General features: G+C 35.7%; 1 protein-coding gene across 8 annotated transcripts in view; it reads left to right on the top strand.

The window, feature by feature from the left end:
• Positions 1-2,855: 2,855 nt before the first annotated feature.
• Positions 2,856-16,993, top strand: part of NOVA1 (NOVA alternative splicing regulator 1) — a 166,893-nt gene continuing 152,755 nt past the window's right edge. The window contains exons 1-3 of one of the 8 annotated variants that reach the window (XM_061394910.1): positions 5,630-5,718; positions 11,096-11,211; positions 12,866-12,945. Coding sequence is in view for 4 of the 8 variants with exons in the window: in XM_061394903.1 (XP_061250887.1) it covers positions 3,695-3,830; positions 5,575-5,718 (280 nt within the window). In the remaining 4 variants the exon portion in view is untranslated. Of the gene's footprint in view, positions 3,831-3,937; positions 4,541-5,574; positions 5,719-11,095; positions 11,212-11,973; positions 12,946-16,993 lie in introns of those variants that run through there. The other 7 variants (XM_061394903.1, XM_061394902.1, XM_061394905.1 and 4 more) reach the window with 7 other exon arrangements.

The following is a 16,993-nucleotide window of genomic DNA, read 5'->3' as shown; positions in this document are numbered from 1 at the left end:
ACTTAGGAGAGTGTTTAATTCCTGGCATAACATAGCTTGCTTACTATTTGATATCCTAAAGATCCTCTGGAGTAGGAAATGGCAACCCACTCCAGTATTCTTGCCTGGAAAATTCCATGGACAGAGGAGCCTGCCAGGTTACGGTTCATGGGGTCACAGAGTCGGACTGTAAGACATGACTGAGTATGCACATGTGTGTGCGTGTGCACACACACACACACATATCCATATTAAAAACCATATCTTCTGCTTCTGGGCCCCATGTAGTGATCAATAGTATTTAAATGTTAAATCTAAAGATGAATAAGTGAAGGGGCAAATAAATACCATAAGAATACAGTGCCATGACTATTTCAGTAAGCTTATGTCTATAAGGCAATTTAACTTAAAAGGCTCATTTTGAATCTAACACACAGCAATGACAAATATTTTTCAAACTATTTTAGAAATATTTTATTTATTTTTAGAAATTTGTCAACCCCAAGTTTTCCAGTTCTAAAATGTAAGTCTTCCCCCAATTTAAAACTACATTCTACTGAACACTTTGCCCAGACTTTAATGTAATATAGCTTTGAACTATCTTTGAATTATCTATGTCCCTCATCTTTTACTGTTTTGAAATAATCTAGTTGCAAATCCCTTTTCTACTTTTTAATTTATGAAAACGACATCTTTCAATATATGAAAAATGTCTTTGCATGTTTTTCACAGAATACTTTGTGTAATATCTGGAGCATCAGCCTTTTTTCTATCTTGACCACCACAAACTTATTCCAAACCACATTTTTTTTTTCTCATCACAGCTTCCCTTTTGTTAAAAAAAAAAAAAGAATCCAATTCTGTGTGTAAATATTCTTTATTTTCGGTCATGAAGGCTATATTGTGGTTTCCTATAACATCATGCATCAGATGGAAATTCTGGACTTTGGTTCACAGAGTTTTATCAGAATGTACTAACTTACCTGCTTTCCTTTCAGCTCTCAGCGCATCTTCTTCCCTGACTTAAGGCAAACGTATTTTTCATATTCCAGATGAACTTTTATTCTTGAACTAAACGTTATTCTCTTCCTCATTCAGCAGTGTCGTCTTTTATTACTTAAAAGTACCAGAAATCCCAACGCCTCCTAGATGCTCCTTCCAATAAAGGATGCTAAAAGTAGGGTTAGTATTCTTTCCATTCCCTTCTCTATCTACCAGAAATCAAATTTTATTCTATTCCGTTATTGCCTCATCTATGCAAGTATTCTTGGTCAATCAGAGTTAAGTTCTTTCTGAGCTAGCTTGATACTAAAGCCGTTTTCACGTTCAAGTGCTGTTCTCGAAACCTATAGGAAAGGAGTATCTTTGTTCTAGAAATCTAGTGAATATGTTCATACGTTTTTACATCTTACAATGCATTGCCACGAATATTATCTCATTTGACTCAAGAATTCCAGGGGGTAAAGACCCATTATTTTGCGGGAGGGAACCCGAGGCTCCAGTGTACTGCAGTATTCAAGTGGACAGACTCTGGAATCAAGACGACTTTAGTTTGAATTATTACTACTGTGTTTACACCACTGTGACTTAGGTAAAATTATTAATATCTCTAAACCCAAACTGCCTCATTAAACGGAGACAGTAATAATTACATGATACACCGCATGTAAAGAGCACATGTGAAGTTGGTTGCTTGGCACATGGTAAAAGCACTTAATACATACAGCAACATGTTAAGGGACTGTCTGAGGATACACTTTTAGAATATGCCCGCCAAGAACTTGAAACCAAGATTTCTGAACTCCAAAGCCCATGCTTTTCCACTATCACTGCTTCCTAGTACACTGATTTAATTACTACTTTGATGGATGACCTTGAGCAAAATACTTTACTGGGTCAGTTTACTCATCTGTAAACGGAATCTTTTCCGACATTTAGCGTCTACTCCAAATATATATTTTCTTGTCTGTAGTGTTCTGGTTGAGCTTTAAGTTCGTTATATATCCTAGATCTGTGTAATCATAAGCTGTGCACACTGCGCTGAATTTTACTCGTATATTCGTTTTTCGTTCAGAATTAGTTTTGGATACACACCCAGCTGTTGCCTGTGTTTAGTCCGCCTCTCGGCGCCTCGTGAAGGGGATACTCCTACCTAGCTTTATTTATTTATATCCTGGCTTGTTTCCGAAAGGATTTAAGGCAGCGAGTGAGACACTTCAAGTTCCCTAACGAAGTCACTCAGTGCGAGTAATACTCTTGATGAAATCACTCCGTAGAACCGCCCTTGAGTGAGAGGCTAACTACTGTCTTTCACCTAACTCTGAAAAACGGATGTACCTAGCTAGAAGTCCTGGAAGCATACGGCTAAGGTTCCTCCCTCAGCCTTAACGCTGTCCCACCCGTTATGAACGGTCACTCGAATGTCCTTCTCAGTCTAGCCAAAATTGTCGCCTCTCCAGTCCCGGCTGGACCGAGATCCCACCCCACCCCTTCACTCCCTCTCATACCCAAGTTTCCTGATTGGGAAGGGGCCTGAAGAGCCTTTCTCACGTTTCCATACTACTGGCTGGCACGGCTGTCAGTAACGTTTGCTTCCCGCCTTCCAGCCTAGCGCGTTTCTTGGACCCCCTCGGTTTCTGCGACAAGCGGCTTACGTTTGCCTGAGCCGTGTTGCCGGGGACCCGCGACCTTTCACCCCTCCCTTCCCACAAGAGCGCCCCGGCCCCCGGCCCCGCCCCCGCCGCCGGCGCGCGCCCCCGCGCACGCTCTCAGCCGGCGCGCGCTCTCACTCCCGCGCAGACACGCACACTCTTTCCCCCTCGGGCGCGCCTCCCCCCCCGCCGCCCCCGCAGGCTGAGGCTTCGGCGTAGGGAGGCGGCGGCGGCGGCGCTGCTGAGAGGCAGGGACCGGAGCGCGAAGTGTGTGGGAGTCTGCGAACTCAACCCCTCACTACCCTCCCCTCTCAGCCATCCCCCTCCTTCCCCGCCAGCCTCCCCCCCCCCCCCCCGCCACAAGCGGGAGAAATAATGAGCGAGACCGGGCGGCAGCAGCAGCAGCAGCAGCAGCAGCAGCGCCGAGCAGCCCAGGCAACGGCAGAACCGCTCCGGCAGCGGCGGCGGCGGCAGCACCAGCAGCGGGAGCGAGCGCAGCGCTAGCGCGGCGCCGGGACCGCCGCGCTCCTTCCCGGCTCTTGCCCTCCTCCGCCGCTCGCTCCTCTCTCCTCATCCACCTCCTTCCCCTCCTCCTGCTCATTCACTCTTTCCCTCGCTCTCCCCTCCTCCTCGGCTTCTCCCCGCGCCCCGCCAGCCCTCTCGCTCTCCCACTCCCTCAGCCCGTCCTCCCCGCTCCCCTCCTCCCGCTCATTCACTCGCCCCTCTCCTTTCTCCACTCTCTCCCCCTCTCTCCTTTCTTCTCCTTCTTTCTCCCTCCGTCTCTCACACCCCCTCCATTCCCCTGTCTCCTTTCTGACACTGCACTGCAGCTGCTCTTCAGCCCTGCCCCCTCCCCAGTGAGAACAAACCAGCAACATTGCTTTTTTTTCTTAAAGAGATTTCTATTGATCCGATTAAAAAAAAACAAAAACAAAAACAAAACAACCTTAAGAAACCCCAAAAGCAAAAAAAAAAAGAAAAAAGCAAAAAAAACAACAAAAAAAAGAAAAAGCCAAAACAAAAGGGAGAACCTTCTCCCCGTAGAAGCGGCAGGAACTGCAAACATGATGGCGGCAGCTCCCATCCAGCAGAACGGGACCCACACTGGGGTTCCCATAGACCTGGACCCGCCGGACTCGCGGAAAAGGCCGCTGGAAGCCCCCCCTGAAGCCGGCAGCACCAAGAGGACCAATACGGGCGGTGGGTATCGCTTCCACCTCCCCGCTGGCCCCATCCCCCGCCGCCCGCCCCTGCTTCCCTGCCTCCCGCCGCCCTCCCTCCCTCCCGCGGCCCGGACACCTCCAGCCCGAACCCGGCGGCTCCCGCGCCCTGCCTCGCGCCCCCTCCCCTGCACCTGCCCCGCACCTCGCCGGTCCCGATACATTTCCATTTCTGTGTTTTATCATTCATCAAAATGGCGACCGGTTTTTTCGGAATAGACCTATCTTTCCCTTTAATCGGTCGAAAGGCTGACCGTTTAAATATCCTAGACCTGGGCAAGGGGGTCCGTTAAGGAGGAAGAGGATGACCCCGAGCGAGGTGATGGCCGCCCGAAGATGCGCGCTGCATTTAACAGTCGGATAAAATAAATAAATAAATGGCACTTGGGTAGCGGAGAGCGAATGACTGGGGCACCGGAGAGTTTTGCTCTCTTCATCCCCTTGGTTTGGGCCACAAGTAGTATGCAAAATCTTGAAGAGTGCATGCTCTTACCGCACTTATACTGTCGGTGCAAAAATCTCTTTGATTTGTCTTCAGGAGTGTGCATACGAGGGTGGGGGTGTCTCGTACTGTGACTTGTTAGTTAACATCCTGCGCTTCCCGGGAAGATGAGTTATAACGGGACCGGTACCGCTTCTTCATTGGCACTGGAGTCATCTTAACAATGCACCCAATGCATCGAGGCAGAGGTGAATTTATCTACAGCATGTACTTTAGAGCCGGATGGGGGTCTTGCGAATGGCACACCCGAAAAATTTGGAACGTTAATGTTCACATAAGGAAGCTGGATTTACCGGGGTGTTTCCTATTTAAGACACCACCAGTTTGACGGAAATTAAAGTTTAGGGAGTTGGCTTTATTTTCTAAAACATTTCATTTCAGTCTTTTTTGGTTCATCCACCCCCTCCGTTTTAATAATTGTGATTCTTTTGGAGAAGGAACATTATCTGGTCACTTTTAAGTGTATTTGATGTAAATGACTCCTAAGCTTTTTAGTATTGGCAAAATTCTTCTTAAGGTCCTTTAATTAATGAGCTTAAAAGAGATCATAGTAGACTAAGGAGTGCTAAAGAAATACTCCAGGATTAGTTAGATTTACCAGTCCACATCACTTTGAGTTATTTCCTGGCACTTATTGAAGGCTTGGAATACACCCTACAGTTTGGGTGGATTATTTGGTAGGAGAATGGTTGTTTTGCATACTTTAAGTAGGATACAGGCAATGGCTAATTGTAGTGCTTGTGTGTTTGCTCGTGTCAAATATATATAGCTCATCACTATTTACCGTCCTTTTATTTATTTATTTTGCAATATGTTAAGTGAAGGTTTGTCATGGTATAAATCTCTGAAGTTTTGTTGAAGGGTCAGTTCGTTTTGTTTTACCATAGTAACCACAGATAGAATTGGAAGACTTCCATGTTTGGAATAACAACTGGAATTTAGTCATCAGTTTCTACAGTGTTGCAAAATAATAGAACATGTTTAGATTTTTAATTCCAAGTTAGAAAAAGTATAAATTCTACAGAATGGGAAACATTTCGTATTTATTTATTTTTCAGTGTAATTGGCTTATTTTTGTTCTTTATAAAAACAATTTAACCCCATATTTCCTGCAGCTATATGCCCAGTGGTTTAATCGCTGTTTTTCTCTCTTGAGGGTGGAGGGAGGGTACAAAGTTTAAAATTATTGTTTTAACGGAGTGTATTTCTTTGCATTTTTCAGAAGACGGCCAATATTTTCTAAAGGTTCTCATACCTAGTTATGCTGCTGGATCTATAATTGGAAAGGGAGGACAGACAATTGTTCAATTGCAAAAAGAAACTGGAGCCACCATCAAGCTGTCTAAGTCCAAAGATTTTTACCCAGGTAGGTGCAATGATGAAGAGATTGTTTGATAAATACCCAAGGAAAGGAAAAAAAAAAGATCTACCTGTGTTGTGTGCTGTATTGAAAGAATTCTTAATAGTGTAGACTTTATTTAGCTATTTGATGTATTAGAGTATTTGTGGAATAATTTTAGAAATATTTTCACTCTTGATTACCTTTGGTTTCTATAATCGATATTCCGTCTCTGATGTAGACCAATTTCGAGATGAATCTTCCTGGGTATTTCTAACTACTTCTTTCTGATTAGGGAAAAAAAAAAACCTAAAATTTAAAGATAGAAACCTGGACAGCTGGCATCAGGAAATAGGGTTCTTCTGGAGTTTTCAGACATAATTGTAATGACAATTAGTCTAGAGTGAATTCAGAAGAGGGGATAGAAAGGCTTCTTAAAAGAATGGACCATTTACTTTCTAAATCCATTATGTACCTCTTTCTGCTTCATTGCTTTGTTTGTTGGCCCTGGAGTAAAGAGGACAAGTGCTTCCTCTTCAGATTTTTAAAATATTGTGTTTTTATTTAATTGTGACTAGGAAATATATTATTATATGAGAAGTAGAACCATGCTTCAAAATTTGTGTTATTTAAAAGCTGTGTTTGATCAAAATATGTTAACAGTTTGTGTAGTACTGTAGGTACTGTAACCCAGTGGAATATGGCAAGTTTCCTAGGTGGTATAATTTTTTTTTTGTACTTTTCAGTGTGTTTTTTAAAATTTTAACTGTTACAGAGTTCTGAGTATTTATCTTTTTAAAAGTCATTTTCTACTTAATATATGGATTTTAAGTTTAATTGGAAAATCTCCGTAATTGAATAGTTATCTCCTAGATAAAACATTATTTGTGTTTACCTTCATGCAGTTTCTGCCATGTTTTTTGATTATTTCATCTTTATGACCATAAAAATATTTGTTCAGTGCTGAGGGGACCAATGCTGCTTATTTTTTTTTTTTCTTGGTGGGAAATAAAAGCTGATTTGCTTTCAGTGATCTAATTCAGTAAGAGTTCTTTAGTACAGCAAAGACATCTGGCATGAATGTAAGCAAAACATTTGGAGGCCAATTGCTTGGTTGTAGAAAATGGACCATTATACTATATAAGAAGGTTTTAGATTGGTTGGAACTATCCTTTAGTTATTTAAATTAAATGTACTATATTTGGTAAACATTACACTTGCTAAACTAAGGTGTAGTCTCTATGATGTCCCTCAAAAGTTTATTTTCTGTGAGTGTAGTTTTGTAGATGGCTTTCCTTGTCTCTGAAACTTTCCTTATGCATTAGGAAAGTTTGCTAACATATTCACATTCTTAAGTTTAAAAGGTATGTTATGATGGAAAAAATCAATGTGGAATTGTGAAAATCCTTGGTACAAATAAAAGCATTCAAAAGAGCTTGATTGCGGAATTAATAACGTTATAGTTCTAGGAAAAGAGCTGCAATAGTAAATTAAATTCACTGTCAATAGATGAAAATGAAATAGCTTTTTTTGCATTATACATGAGGTGGTATCAGATGTGCAGAGATGTTACAGAAAATTGGTGTTTATCAAGGATATTCCAAATAGTAAATTAAATGCCTTTTCATTTGAATATAGTTTATTTTTAGTGGGTTGGGAACGGTACAACTGGAATTAGATCTTTTGTTTTTAGTCCACATAGTTGTGCATTTTTTCTTATTACATTGAAATTGCTTATATCATTTATAGTTCTGAGGCATGTTATTTATATAGAGCAAGAATATCCATTGGAAAAAATGGAAAACTGGAATGTGTTAAAGAAAATTTTGTGTGTGTAGTGACGTAACCTGATCAAATGTGAGTTGAAATGTCTGGATAAAAGAAGACTTATATTCTGCCTGTAACAGGTGGAAACCAATCACAAACTATGCAAACAATTTTAAGGATAAAATAAAACCCTGTAATTTATAAGAAGCTTTCATAACCCTGAGCACTTTGTATTTAAATATGGTTTTAACTAGGTTATTACCTGCACAGATAGATACATCTCTCTTCTTCTGATAGACTTTAATTTTAGTAGTCTTTCTGTTCATACTTGACCATAAGCCTGTGGAATTATAAAAAGTCCTAGTATTCTTCAACATAGCAGCCTCTGAGCTACTTTCAACTTCTGTTACTCAGATATACTTCGTGGATACTTAGCTTACTCTTCTCAAATGAACTAAATTATAAAACTATGATTTATGAGATGCCCTTTTTTGTGTGTTTCATATATGTACATATGACTCTACATTCCATTAGAATGAATGTGCCTAATGTTTATTTCATGGAGCATTTTTCTGTTTCATATTTGTAAGACAGAGTATTTGGGGAAAAGTATGCTTCAATTGTGTAACTTAATGAATTTTCTCAAATTACCTAAGTTTTAAAACAACGTAATTGTTTTTGGAAGGTTTAGTCAGAATACTGGTGCATTTGAGAATAACTTTCTTCAGGGTGTATATTGCAGGGTACAGACACACTTTGGTGATGTTTTATTAAATTTCAACTCAAATGATATGTGCATTGTTTTTACTATAGCCAGTATAATCTCATATTTATGATATTTGTTTTACTTTCTTTCGCCCTGTGGTTATATCTTTAAAATATCTTAAGCAACCTTGTTTTTTGATTTTTTTATATTTATAGTTGAGATGAAGAAAACATTTTTGTACTTTAATTGGTATGAATTTGGAATTTATAGAACCGTATATTGCATTGTGTATTTTAGCATGCCCATATATTAAATATTTGGGGGAATTGTATGATAAGAATTGTAAAGTACATTTATCAGTTACTGTAATCGGAAAAAAGATTCATTTGACTTTTTGCAGTGCTGTGCAATTCATTTATCTATTTCTAAAAATCTAAATCTTACAAAATACTAACTTATAACCTGTGATTTGTGAATATATCTTTTATTCTTTCTTGTTTAAAGCAACCTAATTTGACTTATTTATATATCCTTTTTATAATTAGGTTACTCAAAGTTATTACCTTTTAATAAAAAACAGCTTTCTCATTTTGGGAAATAAATTACTGTATGCATTTTCAGGATGGTCATAGGATGGTATTATTTTATTCCTTTATTTGATATCTGAAGATGTGATTGTTTAGATTTTGTTAATAAGTAGATTGATTTTATCAGTTAAAATTATTTAATGAATGATTCAGGCAGATAATTGGAAAAGTTTATTAAATATATTATTCTTTGGGAATAATATAGGGTATGTAAAATAAACATTTTCAAGATTTTAGAATACTTCATAGTTTACTTATTCTATGACCCAAGATACTCATTATATCAAACAGGAATTCTCTTATAATCTTAGCATATATTTGTGTGTGTGTTTGTGTGTGTGTGTTTTAAACTGTTTTCATAAATGTGGTTATAAAACTGGATCACCTTTAATATAAATTACTTACTCTTTTTGGTCCTTTAAAACTTGAACTCATTATCCCTAGATTTTATTGCATCGTAATTTTATCTCAGTCCAACTTGGGTGGTGCTTATTTAAAACATCACAAACCATTTATATGTAAAATCTTTAAAAATCAAGAAAAAGCAGAATGTAAGTGAAATTTTCTTTTAGTGAAGGAAATAACCCCACATTGCCTTAATTTTGACAGGGGGAACATTCACTGGCCAATTTAACCTTTAGGACTGGGATTGTGTAAGAATGATCATTCTTTTAGAAATAAGAGGAGTTTGTGAAGTTTAAAATAGATCACTTATTTTGTTTACATTGTTGAAGGAAGAGTATTATTGTATTAGTAGTACAAGATGAATGAATACTTTTGTTATAGCCTCTGAAAGTTGCAGTCTATACTCTTTTCTTTGATCTAAGTTGCAAAGCATCTTAGAAATTTATTGGCATATATTTTAAGGCAAAATTAGCAGGTAAATATCATTATAAGAAGAAAATAAAGTATAATTTGCAGTATTGTTGAGTTTAATAACGATAGCTATCAATTGTGCTGTTTTGGTTTTAGTATTGTCAAAGAGTTGCTAACATAACGTTTTTTTCTTTAAAGTTGTGATATTTGTATTTGTCATACTACTAATCGTTGTGGGTTTTTTTTAATATTTTATCTCTATATCCTCAGTTGTAGAAGGAACCATAAGCTTTCACTTATACGTTAATATCTGTCTGAAAATTTGTTGTATTTTTAAGATGTTATTTCTCATTTTGAGTAATAGGAAAACAACATATAAAGGAATGTTAGTGGCATAGCACATCTGTATTAAAATTGTAGTTTCTGAAAGATATAATTTTTATACTTAACTCATGAAAGCAAATGTTTTGTGGTATGAAATATTTTAGAAAGATTGAATCAGCATTAAAAATGTTAGCTGTTCATTTACTTTGATTCTTTTTAAAATTTCACACTGATGTTATGTATCTTCTATTATCGATTTAGTAGGTTATGGAACATCATTAATTTATAGAGTCATTGTTTTCATGAATTATTATAGCACAACGTCACTTTGAATTTTGCTATTTGAAGCCTTCTAGATTTTGGGAAAATAGTTCATTTAAAATTTTTGACATTGTAAAGTGATACAGTACGTCTAGCAAAATTGCCTTGCAAATATTACCCCCAAAGGATTTCAAAATAGTCTAAAAATAATGAACACAATTGGTAAAATAGTTCAATATTTGTGTATTGAAGATGTTTCATGTAATATACAACAAGGAAAAACGATCTGTGTCTTGGGAATTCTAAGGAGTGTGTGGTATCACTAAAAACCAAGCTATAAACCACCAGTTAGAAACATGTCTTTTTATAGTTCTGTTCTTTTGTTTTGTTTTGCTCTGGCTTAAAAGAATTAATTTTTCTCTTAAATATTATAAGTAACATTTGCTGAACACAGTTATGCCACTTGTTAACTAAAATTTCATACTATATATATATACATATATATATATATATAATGTGTATATATTTAAGTTTAATCAGGTCCCACTTGTTTACTTTTGTTTTTATTTCCCTTACTCTAGGAGGTGGGTCATAGAGGATCTTGCTTTGATTTATGTCATCAAGTGTTCTGCCTCTAAGAGTTTTATAGTTTCTGGTCTTACATTTAGGTCTTTAATTCATTTTGAATTTATCTTTGTGTATGGTGTTAGGAAGTGTTCTAATTTCATTCTTTTACATGTAGCTGTCCAGTTTTCCCAGCACCATTTATTGGTACATATATGTTTTTGCCACAGAGTTTAGTCTCAGTTATTTCCAGTTTAGTGGAGCTGTATTTTAAAGGATAACTTTTATGAGCAAGTGCAGCTTTTCAGAATAAAATTGGGGGGGATGAGGGTGGGAGACTTGTGCTTGATTGCCATCTCATTTCCATCTTTGGATGCAGCTCTAGCATAAAGTTAAACAACATCTGCAGAGATCTGACTGACAAACATCTCTCTGGGACTCATCATTGCAGCCTGCAGCAGGTGCATTCAGCTTTGCAGTCTTTTCCAAAAAGAGGTTAGTTTGTTCTAACATTTATCAGTAGACCAGTGGGAGCAAGTGACTAGAGAGAAGAGGTTGGTTGTCACTTGTCCAGTGCTGGAATACTACAGGTAATTGGACTGGACTGGTGGGAACTGCTGCAGTGTGTGTCTCACATTGCACTGCAGCTGCTATGGAGCTTAATTAACCTGACCCTCAGAGACTGAAGTGGCATGGTATGAACCGTAACATGCAAGAAATGAAGCAGTGCTTTTCAGTGCTTTTGATGCTTGGGTTGGTGAAATTTCTTCATCCTGTTCTTTAAAGATACGTTATCAACTTTTCCATTTTTTATATGGATATATTTGCAGCTAAAATGATTTCCATGAATCTGATAGAATCTACATAAAAAGGAGAGGGGGACTTTAGGTGTAGAAATAAAAATCAAATAACCTTAAGTTAAAATTTATTTAAAATTACTTGTTCCACAGGTATATTTTCAAATCATAAGTGAATGGAAGTAAGTGGAAGTACATTGGAGTTCTTTTAAAATTATTATCCTAAATTAACATTTGTTTATTTTATAAGAGAAAGAACCTATTTAAAATTAAGTAGTATCTTTTTAGCATGTTAGGGACTTTGACAAACAGACTTTGCTGAGTGTTTTGATGTGCTCCAATAAACAAGACAGGAATAGTATGTTAAAAATGTTTTTAGGATGCTTTAGCTTAACATAGGAGTGCTGTTGAAATGGTTTTTGACCACAATTTATTATAAGTAAATTAAAAGTTGATTATAATAAAAACTTTTTAAAAGTCTGTCATTCATTTCTTTTGTTTTCAATTTCTTGATCTATTTGAAATATTGACAGTATGCTTCTATGACACATACAGAAGTTTCCTGTATGTTCTAATAGTATTTGCATTAGTTAGATATTTCATCACAGTCCTGTTTATCAGTTGGCCTTTGCACAGAAAACAGTTCTTAAATCTGGCAAAGTGCTATACCATTTTAAAATAATTCAGAATTTTGAAATGTCATTTGGATTCTTTGTGAAGCAGTTTCATTATTTTGACTTTTTGTTAGTCTCACTAAGTTAAATTTTTTGGTATCCATTGGCTCTTAACTTGTCAATTACTCAAGAGTAATTAAGTTTTGGAGTTTGCAAATTTTTGGAACCCCTTTACTTATCTTGAAGGAATTTTTACGAGAGTGGCCAGTAACTATTTGATTCTGAAGTTACTGTCTGTAAGAAAAAAGAACTTTTAAATTTTATCTTAATTTGGTTATGAATAATTGGTAATTTATTAGTAATTATAGTAATTGTGGGAAATATGATTAAAATAATAGTCTCTAGAATTGGAGAGTTTCATTTTTCCACTTTTAAACATATTTTACTTTTTAATCAAAATTTTTTATTTTTTATATTGTGGAATGTTATTTTATTAATTCTCATCAATATATTCTTTAAAATTTCACATGTAAGATGTTTTGATATTTAATAAGAATAAACATTTTAAGACTACAAAGTAGAAAAAAAGAATATTATGTACACAAGCAAACTTTTTGAGATATTTTCAACATTGCTAAGTTTCAAACCATGATATGGATATCCTTTTCCATGACATACTTGATCATGAAAACACATAATATCTACACTCCATCATTCATCTTTTGCTGCTTCCTGCAGGGCCTGTCATAGCATCGTTGACAGGACCAGATGAAAAATGAAATCAGTATCTTGAATTTTTTAACAGCAAAATGATTCAGGTAAGATTATTTGGTGTGGAAAATAAAACATTTTTTAAATTATTCTTATACTCATTTAATAATTGATACTTTTAAAATTAATATTTTTCTTATTTCAAGTCCTGTTTTATGTCTTACTGATGTTCAGTATATTTTCAATATCCAGTGAACTTTATTCTGAACTCAGTAATGTTTAAGTTTCAGATTGTGGTGTTTCTTACTTTTCTTGTGATGCTTGGCATAACTTTTTGAAACTTTGAAGAGTAACTTTTCTTTTTTAACGATTTTTGAAAACAGTTACACATTGAAGGGCCCATAGTTCATTTGTAGGATAAATTTTCACATAATGAACTTATTAATTAAATAAGACTTCAAATCCTGCGTTTCTTCTAAGGTATAATAAATAATACTGTGTTGACTGAATTTTTGGAAATCATTGTTGAAGAAAGTTGCCTTCATTTAAATTGTTAATAATTTGCTGTCCTAGTACTTAGATAGGGCAGGGACTTTAAGATTTAGTAATTAGAAAGATAGAATAGAAGGAATGGGGTAGTGCACTTTATTAACACAGAATAGTAGAGAATTCGGTATATATTTTTGTTCTGTGTTGCTAAATGTTTTTGATTAACTGCAGCTTTTCAATTTTGGTTATGTTCATTTTTGAAATACTTGTTTTTGAAGGAGTATGTGTTGGGCACAATTGAGCCTATACTTGGAGACTGTTCACTTACACACATAGTTTTATTCTTTGTATAAATCCTGTGTTTTTATTTTTCTAAGACTAGTTAATTTTTTAAGCCAGGAAAGTACTTTTTAAAAAAGTCTAGTTTCATTCTTCACTATGAAATCTGTCCGGAAGTTTTTCTCTTATTAATTATTGTGTGTATTTATAGATACTTCCTAGAAGTCCAGGTGTCCTTTGGTTATTATGAATTAAAATTATTACAAAGCATCTTTTCTTTGTAAAGGACTATGGGTATGTTTTGCATCATCCTAAAATGTTGTTCTTAATTGTTACTGTCTCCTTAGGTTTTGTTTACTTTCTTTTTTTTTTTAATATTATATGGCATCTTCTGGCAGTGACTTAGTGAATATTGAAGGGGCTTAGGAGTATCCAAGAGGCTTTTTATTTTTTCATTTAAAGGAATTGGAAAAATTATAGAATTGTGAAACTAGATGAAAGAAATGGCACTTAAGTGTGATCTTTTCCAGAATTTTCATTTAATAGTTGAGAAAACCAAGATACAAAGAGTGATATAGGCCAATAATTGTCCTCAACTTTTAAATGCGATTTTGAATTTGTGGTACAGTTTTAGTAGGTAGTTTATTCTCGTTTTGCTTTCCCCCGTTTTTTTCCCTCCTCTTTTTGAATATAACTCTCTGAGGATATGTCATCATTTCTCTCACCTAGTTTTAAAATAAATACACTCCCCACTCCCACTTTGTTATACTAAGTTGAAAGCACAGTAGTTATTTTACAGTAATTGTTGTTGATTTTGATTTGGTATACTCTAAGGCCAAAGAGTCCTCTTTACCATATATTAAAAAACAAATAATCTGATAGATTATATTGCCTGGAATATAAACTGGTCATTTTCTGTTTTCTCAAAATTGTATTGCTTGAAAGTGACAGTATTCAGGATGATTTGATTTCTACAACTTTTGTTGCTTTCTTTCATTTGCAAAGTCCTTTCTTTTCCTTCTTTTCTTCTTATTTTCCCCCTTCCTTTGTTCCTCAGCTCAACTTTTTAATTTCTTCACTTTTGGTTAAACTGAGTATTGGCTTTGCTAAAAAAAATATAGACTTTCTAAGTCAGATTCTGCTTTCAAGGATATATATATATATATTTTCCATATTTTTGACTTACAAAATTTCCTTCAGTATTGCATATTTGGCTAGGTAGTCATAACAGTTGGTTTTAAAAGGACAGAGTATTATGATTAAGAAATAAACATGAGGCTAATTTTAAGGTAATCTAAGTAAAAGTAAGATACATAATAAAGTAGTTATTAATTTTAAAACATAATTATTTTTTTTTTTGTCTACCCATTTCATTAAATTGGTCCACTTCTTGGTTAATTAGAATTCTGATGCTCTTTGCATTTCATTATAGGCTTAAGCACTACTTTCTAACATAATCACAGAAGTTACTTAATGTGATTTTGAAGGTATTTTTCCTTCATGGATTTAAATTAAAACAAAAAATTTGGTCATAGTCTTTACTTACTTTAGTAGACTACTAGCATTAAGCTCGGAGAAGGCAATGGCACCCCACTCCAGTACTCTTGCCTGGAAAATGCCATGGACGGAGGAGCCTGGTAGGCTGCAGTCCATGGGGTCGCTAGAGTCGGACATGACTAAGCAACTTCACTTTCACTTTTCACTTTCATGTATTGGAGAAGGAAATGGCAACCCACTCCAGTGTTCTTGCCTGGATTGCCTGGAGAATCCCAGGGACGGGAAGCCTGGTGGGCTGCCGTCTATGGGGTCGCACAGAGTCAGACACGACTAAAGCGATGTAGTAGTAACAGCAGCAGCAGCAGCAGCATTAAGCTTCATTGATATGAAAAAATTTGTCATCCTACATGCTTGCTATATGTTCAGCATGTAACTCAATGCTTTAAACATCTGTGGCATTTGAAATATAAATCAATGTGTGATTGAATGAATGACTAGTCTGAGGCTTCATCTGTGAGTGTTGTGGATGTAGAAGCAACCTTCAGTTTTTCATTATATTTCTAGTTTAATGGGATAGTATCAATACAATGGATGTAGAAGGCAGTTCATCTTTAGTTGTTTATTGTGTTTATAGTTTCTTAGGGGTGAGTATCTGTGTGAGAAAAATCTGATTTTGGATAAGTAATGAGTTTGTATGTGAGAAAAATCTGATGTTGGATAAGAAATGAGTTCAAAAATCAATCAGTTAAGAAATGGCTATAGACATGTTAAGATAAATATGGACTAGGTCTTAAGAAAGAAGAGCAGAATTTCATTTTCTATTTAGCATGTTGTCTTCTGTAAAGAAAAGTGAAAGCCAATATTACAGTACTTCAAAGCCATCTCCCATATGAAGATTAATTTTAAAATACTGTCTTAAGAAACACGAGCTTAACTAACATTTATTTATTAATAAAATAATAAAAAGTACCTGTGTACAAGATGTCAGAGTTATATTACATCATACTTTGCCACATGGCTACCTATGTAGTAAGGAATAATCTACTGATCACTTTTCTTAAGATACCTTGAAAATCAAAGATTACTAACCACTAAATTAAGATTACATTATTAAAAATAGGATTAGTAAATTTTTGTTTTTAATATATTTTAATATCTCTTCCTCCCCCCTGTAGTGGAGAAGTAAAGGTATAAATATATTACAGCTTTTAGAAGCTGGACTAAAATTTTTACTCATGAGAAAAGCATACCAACTGTTGTAGTAGATTGGAATTTATACGTTTTGAGTTTGACTAACTTGTATACTTTATTTGAAATTAAAATTTTAGGAAAGTTATTAAATATGGTTTTCTTCAAAGTCTTTTAAATGCTTTCTTAAACAGAATTTAGAGAGGTATGAAGTATTAGTGTTCATCTCATAATAATAGATTGTTTCATTTTTACTACAGTAAACCAGTGAAACTTCTAAGATTTAATAGATAAATATATTTTGTTTCATGCTTAGCCCATTGCATGTGTGTGTGCTAAGTTGCTTCAGTTGTGTATGACTCTTTGCAACCCTGTGGACTATAACCTATGAGGCTCCTCTGTGCATGGGATTCTCCAGGCAAGAATACTGGAGTGGGTTGCCATGCCTTCCTCCAGGGGATCTTCCCACATATTTATAAATTCAGTTTATTTTAAAAAAATTCATGAAGAGTAATGGATTACAATTACTCTTAAGTGTTTCTTTATTTGACTGCTTCCCCTGCATTGTCTGCCACTATGGCCAGATTTTAACTTTCTGGTGGACATTTATGTGTTCCCTCTGGGGTTGGGACTAAATACACAATTCTCCGAAGATCTTACTGTCAAGCAGGGGGCAATAAGAAACAATAAAGATAAATATCT

The sequence above is a fragment of the Bos javanicus genome, chromosome 21, assembly GCF_032452875.1.
Source record: "Bos javanicus breed banteng chromosome 21, ARS-OSU_banteng_1.0, whole genome shotgun sequence".
NCBI classification, from domain to species: domain Eukaryota; kingdom Metazoa; phylum Chordata; class Mammalia; order Artiodactyla; family Bovidae; genus Bos; species Bos javanicus.
Note: the sequence above shows the minus strand (reverse complement) of the source record. Positions and strands in the feature narration are given on the sequence as shown.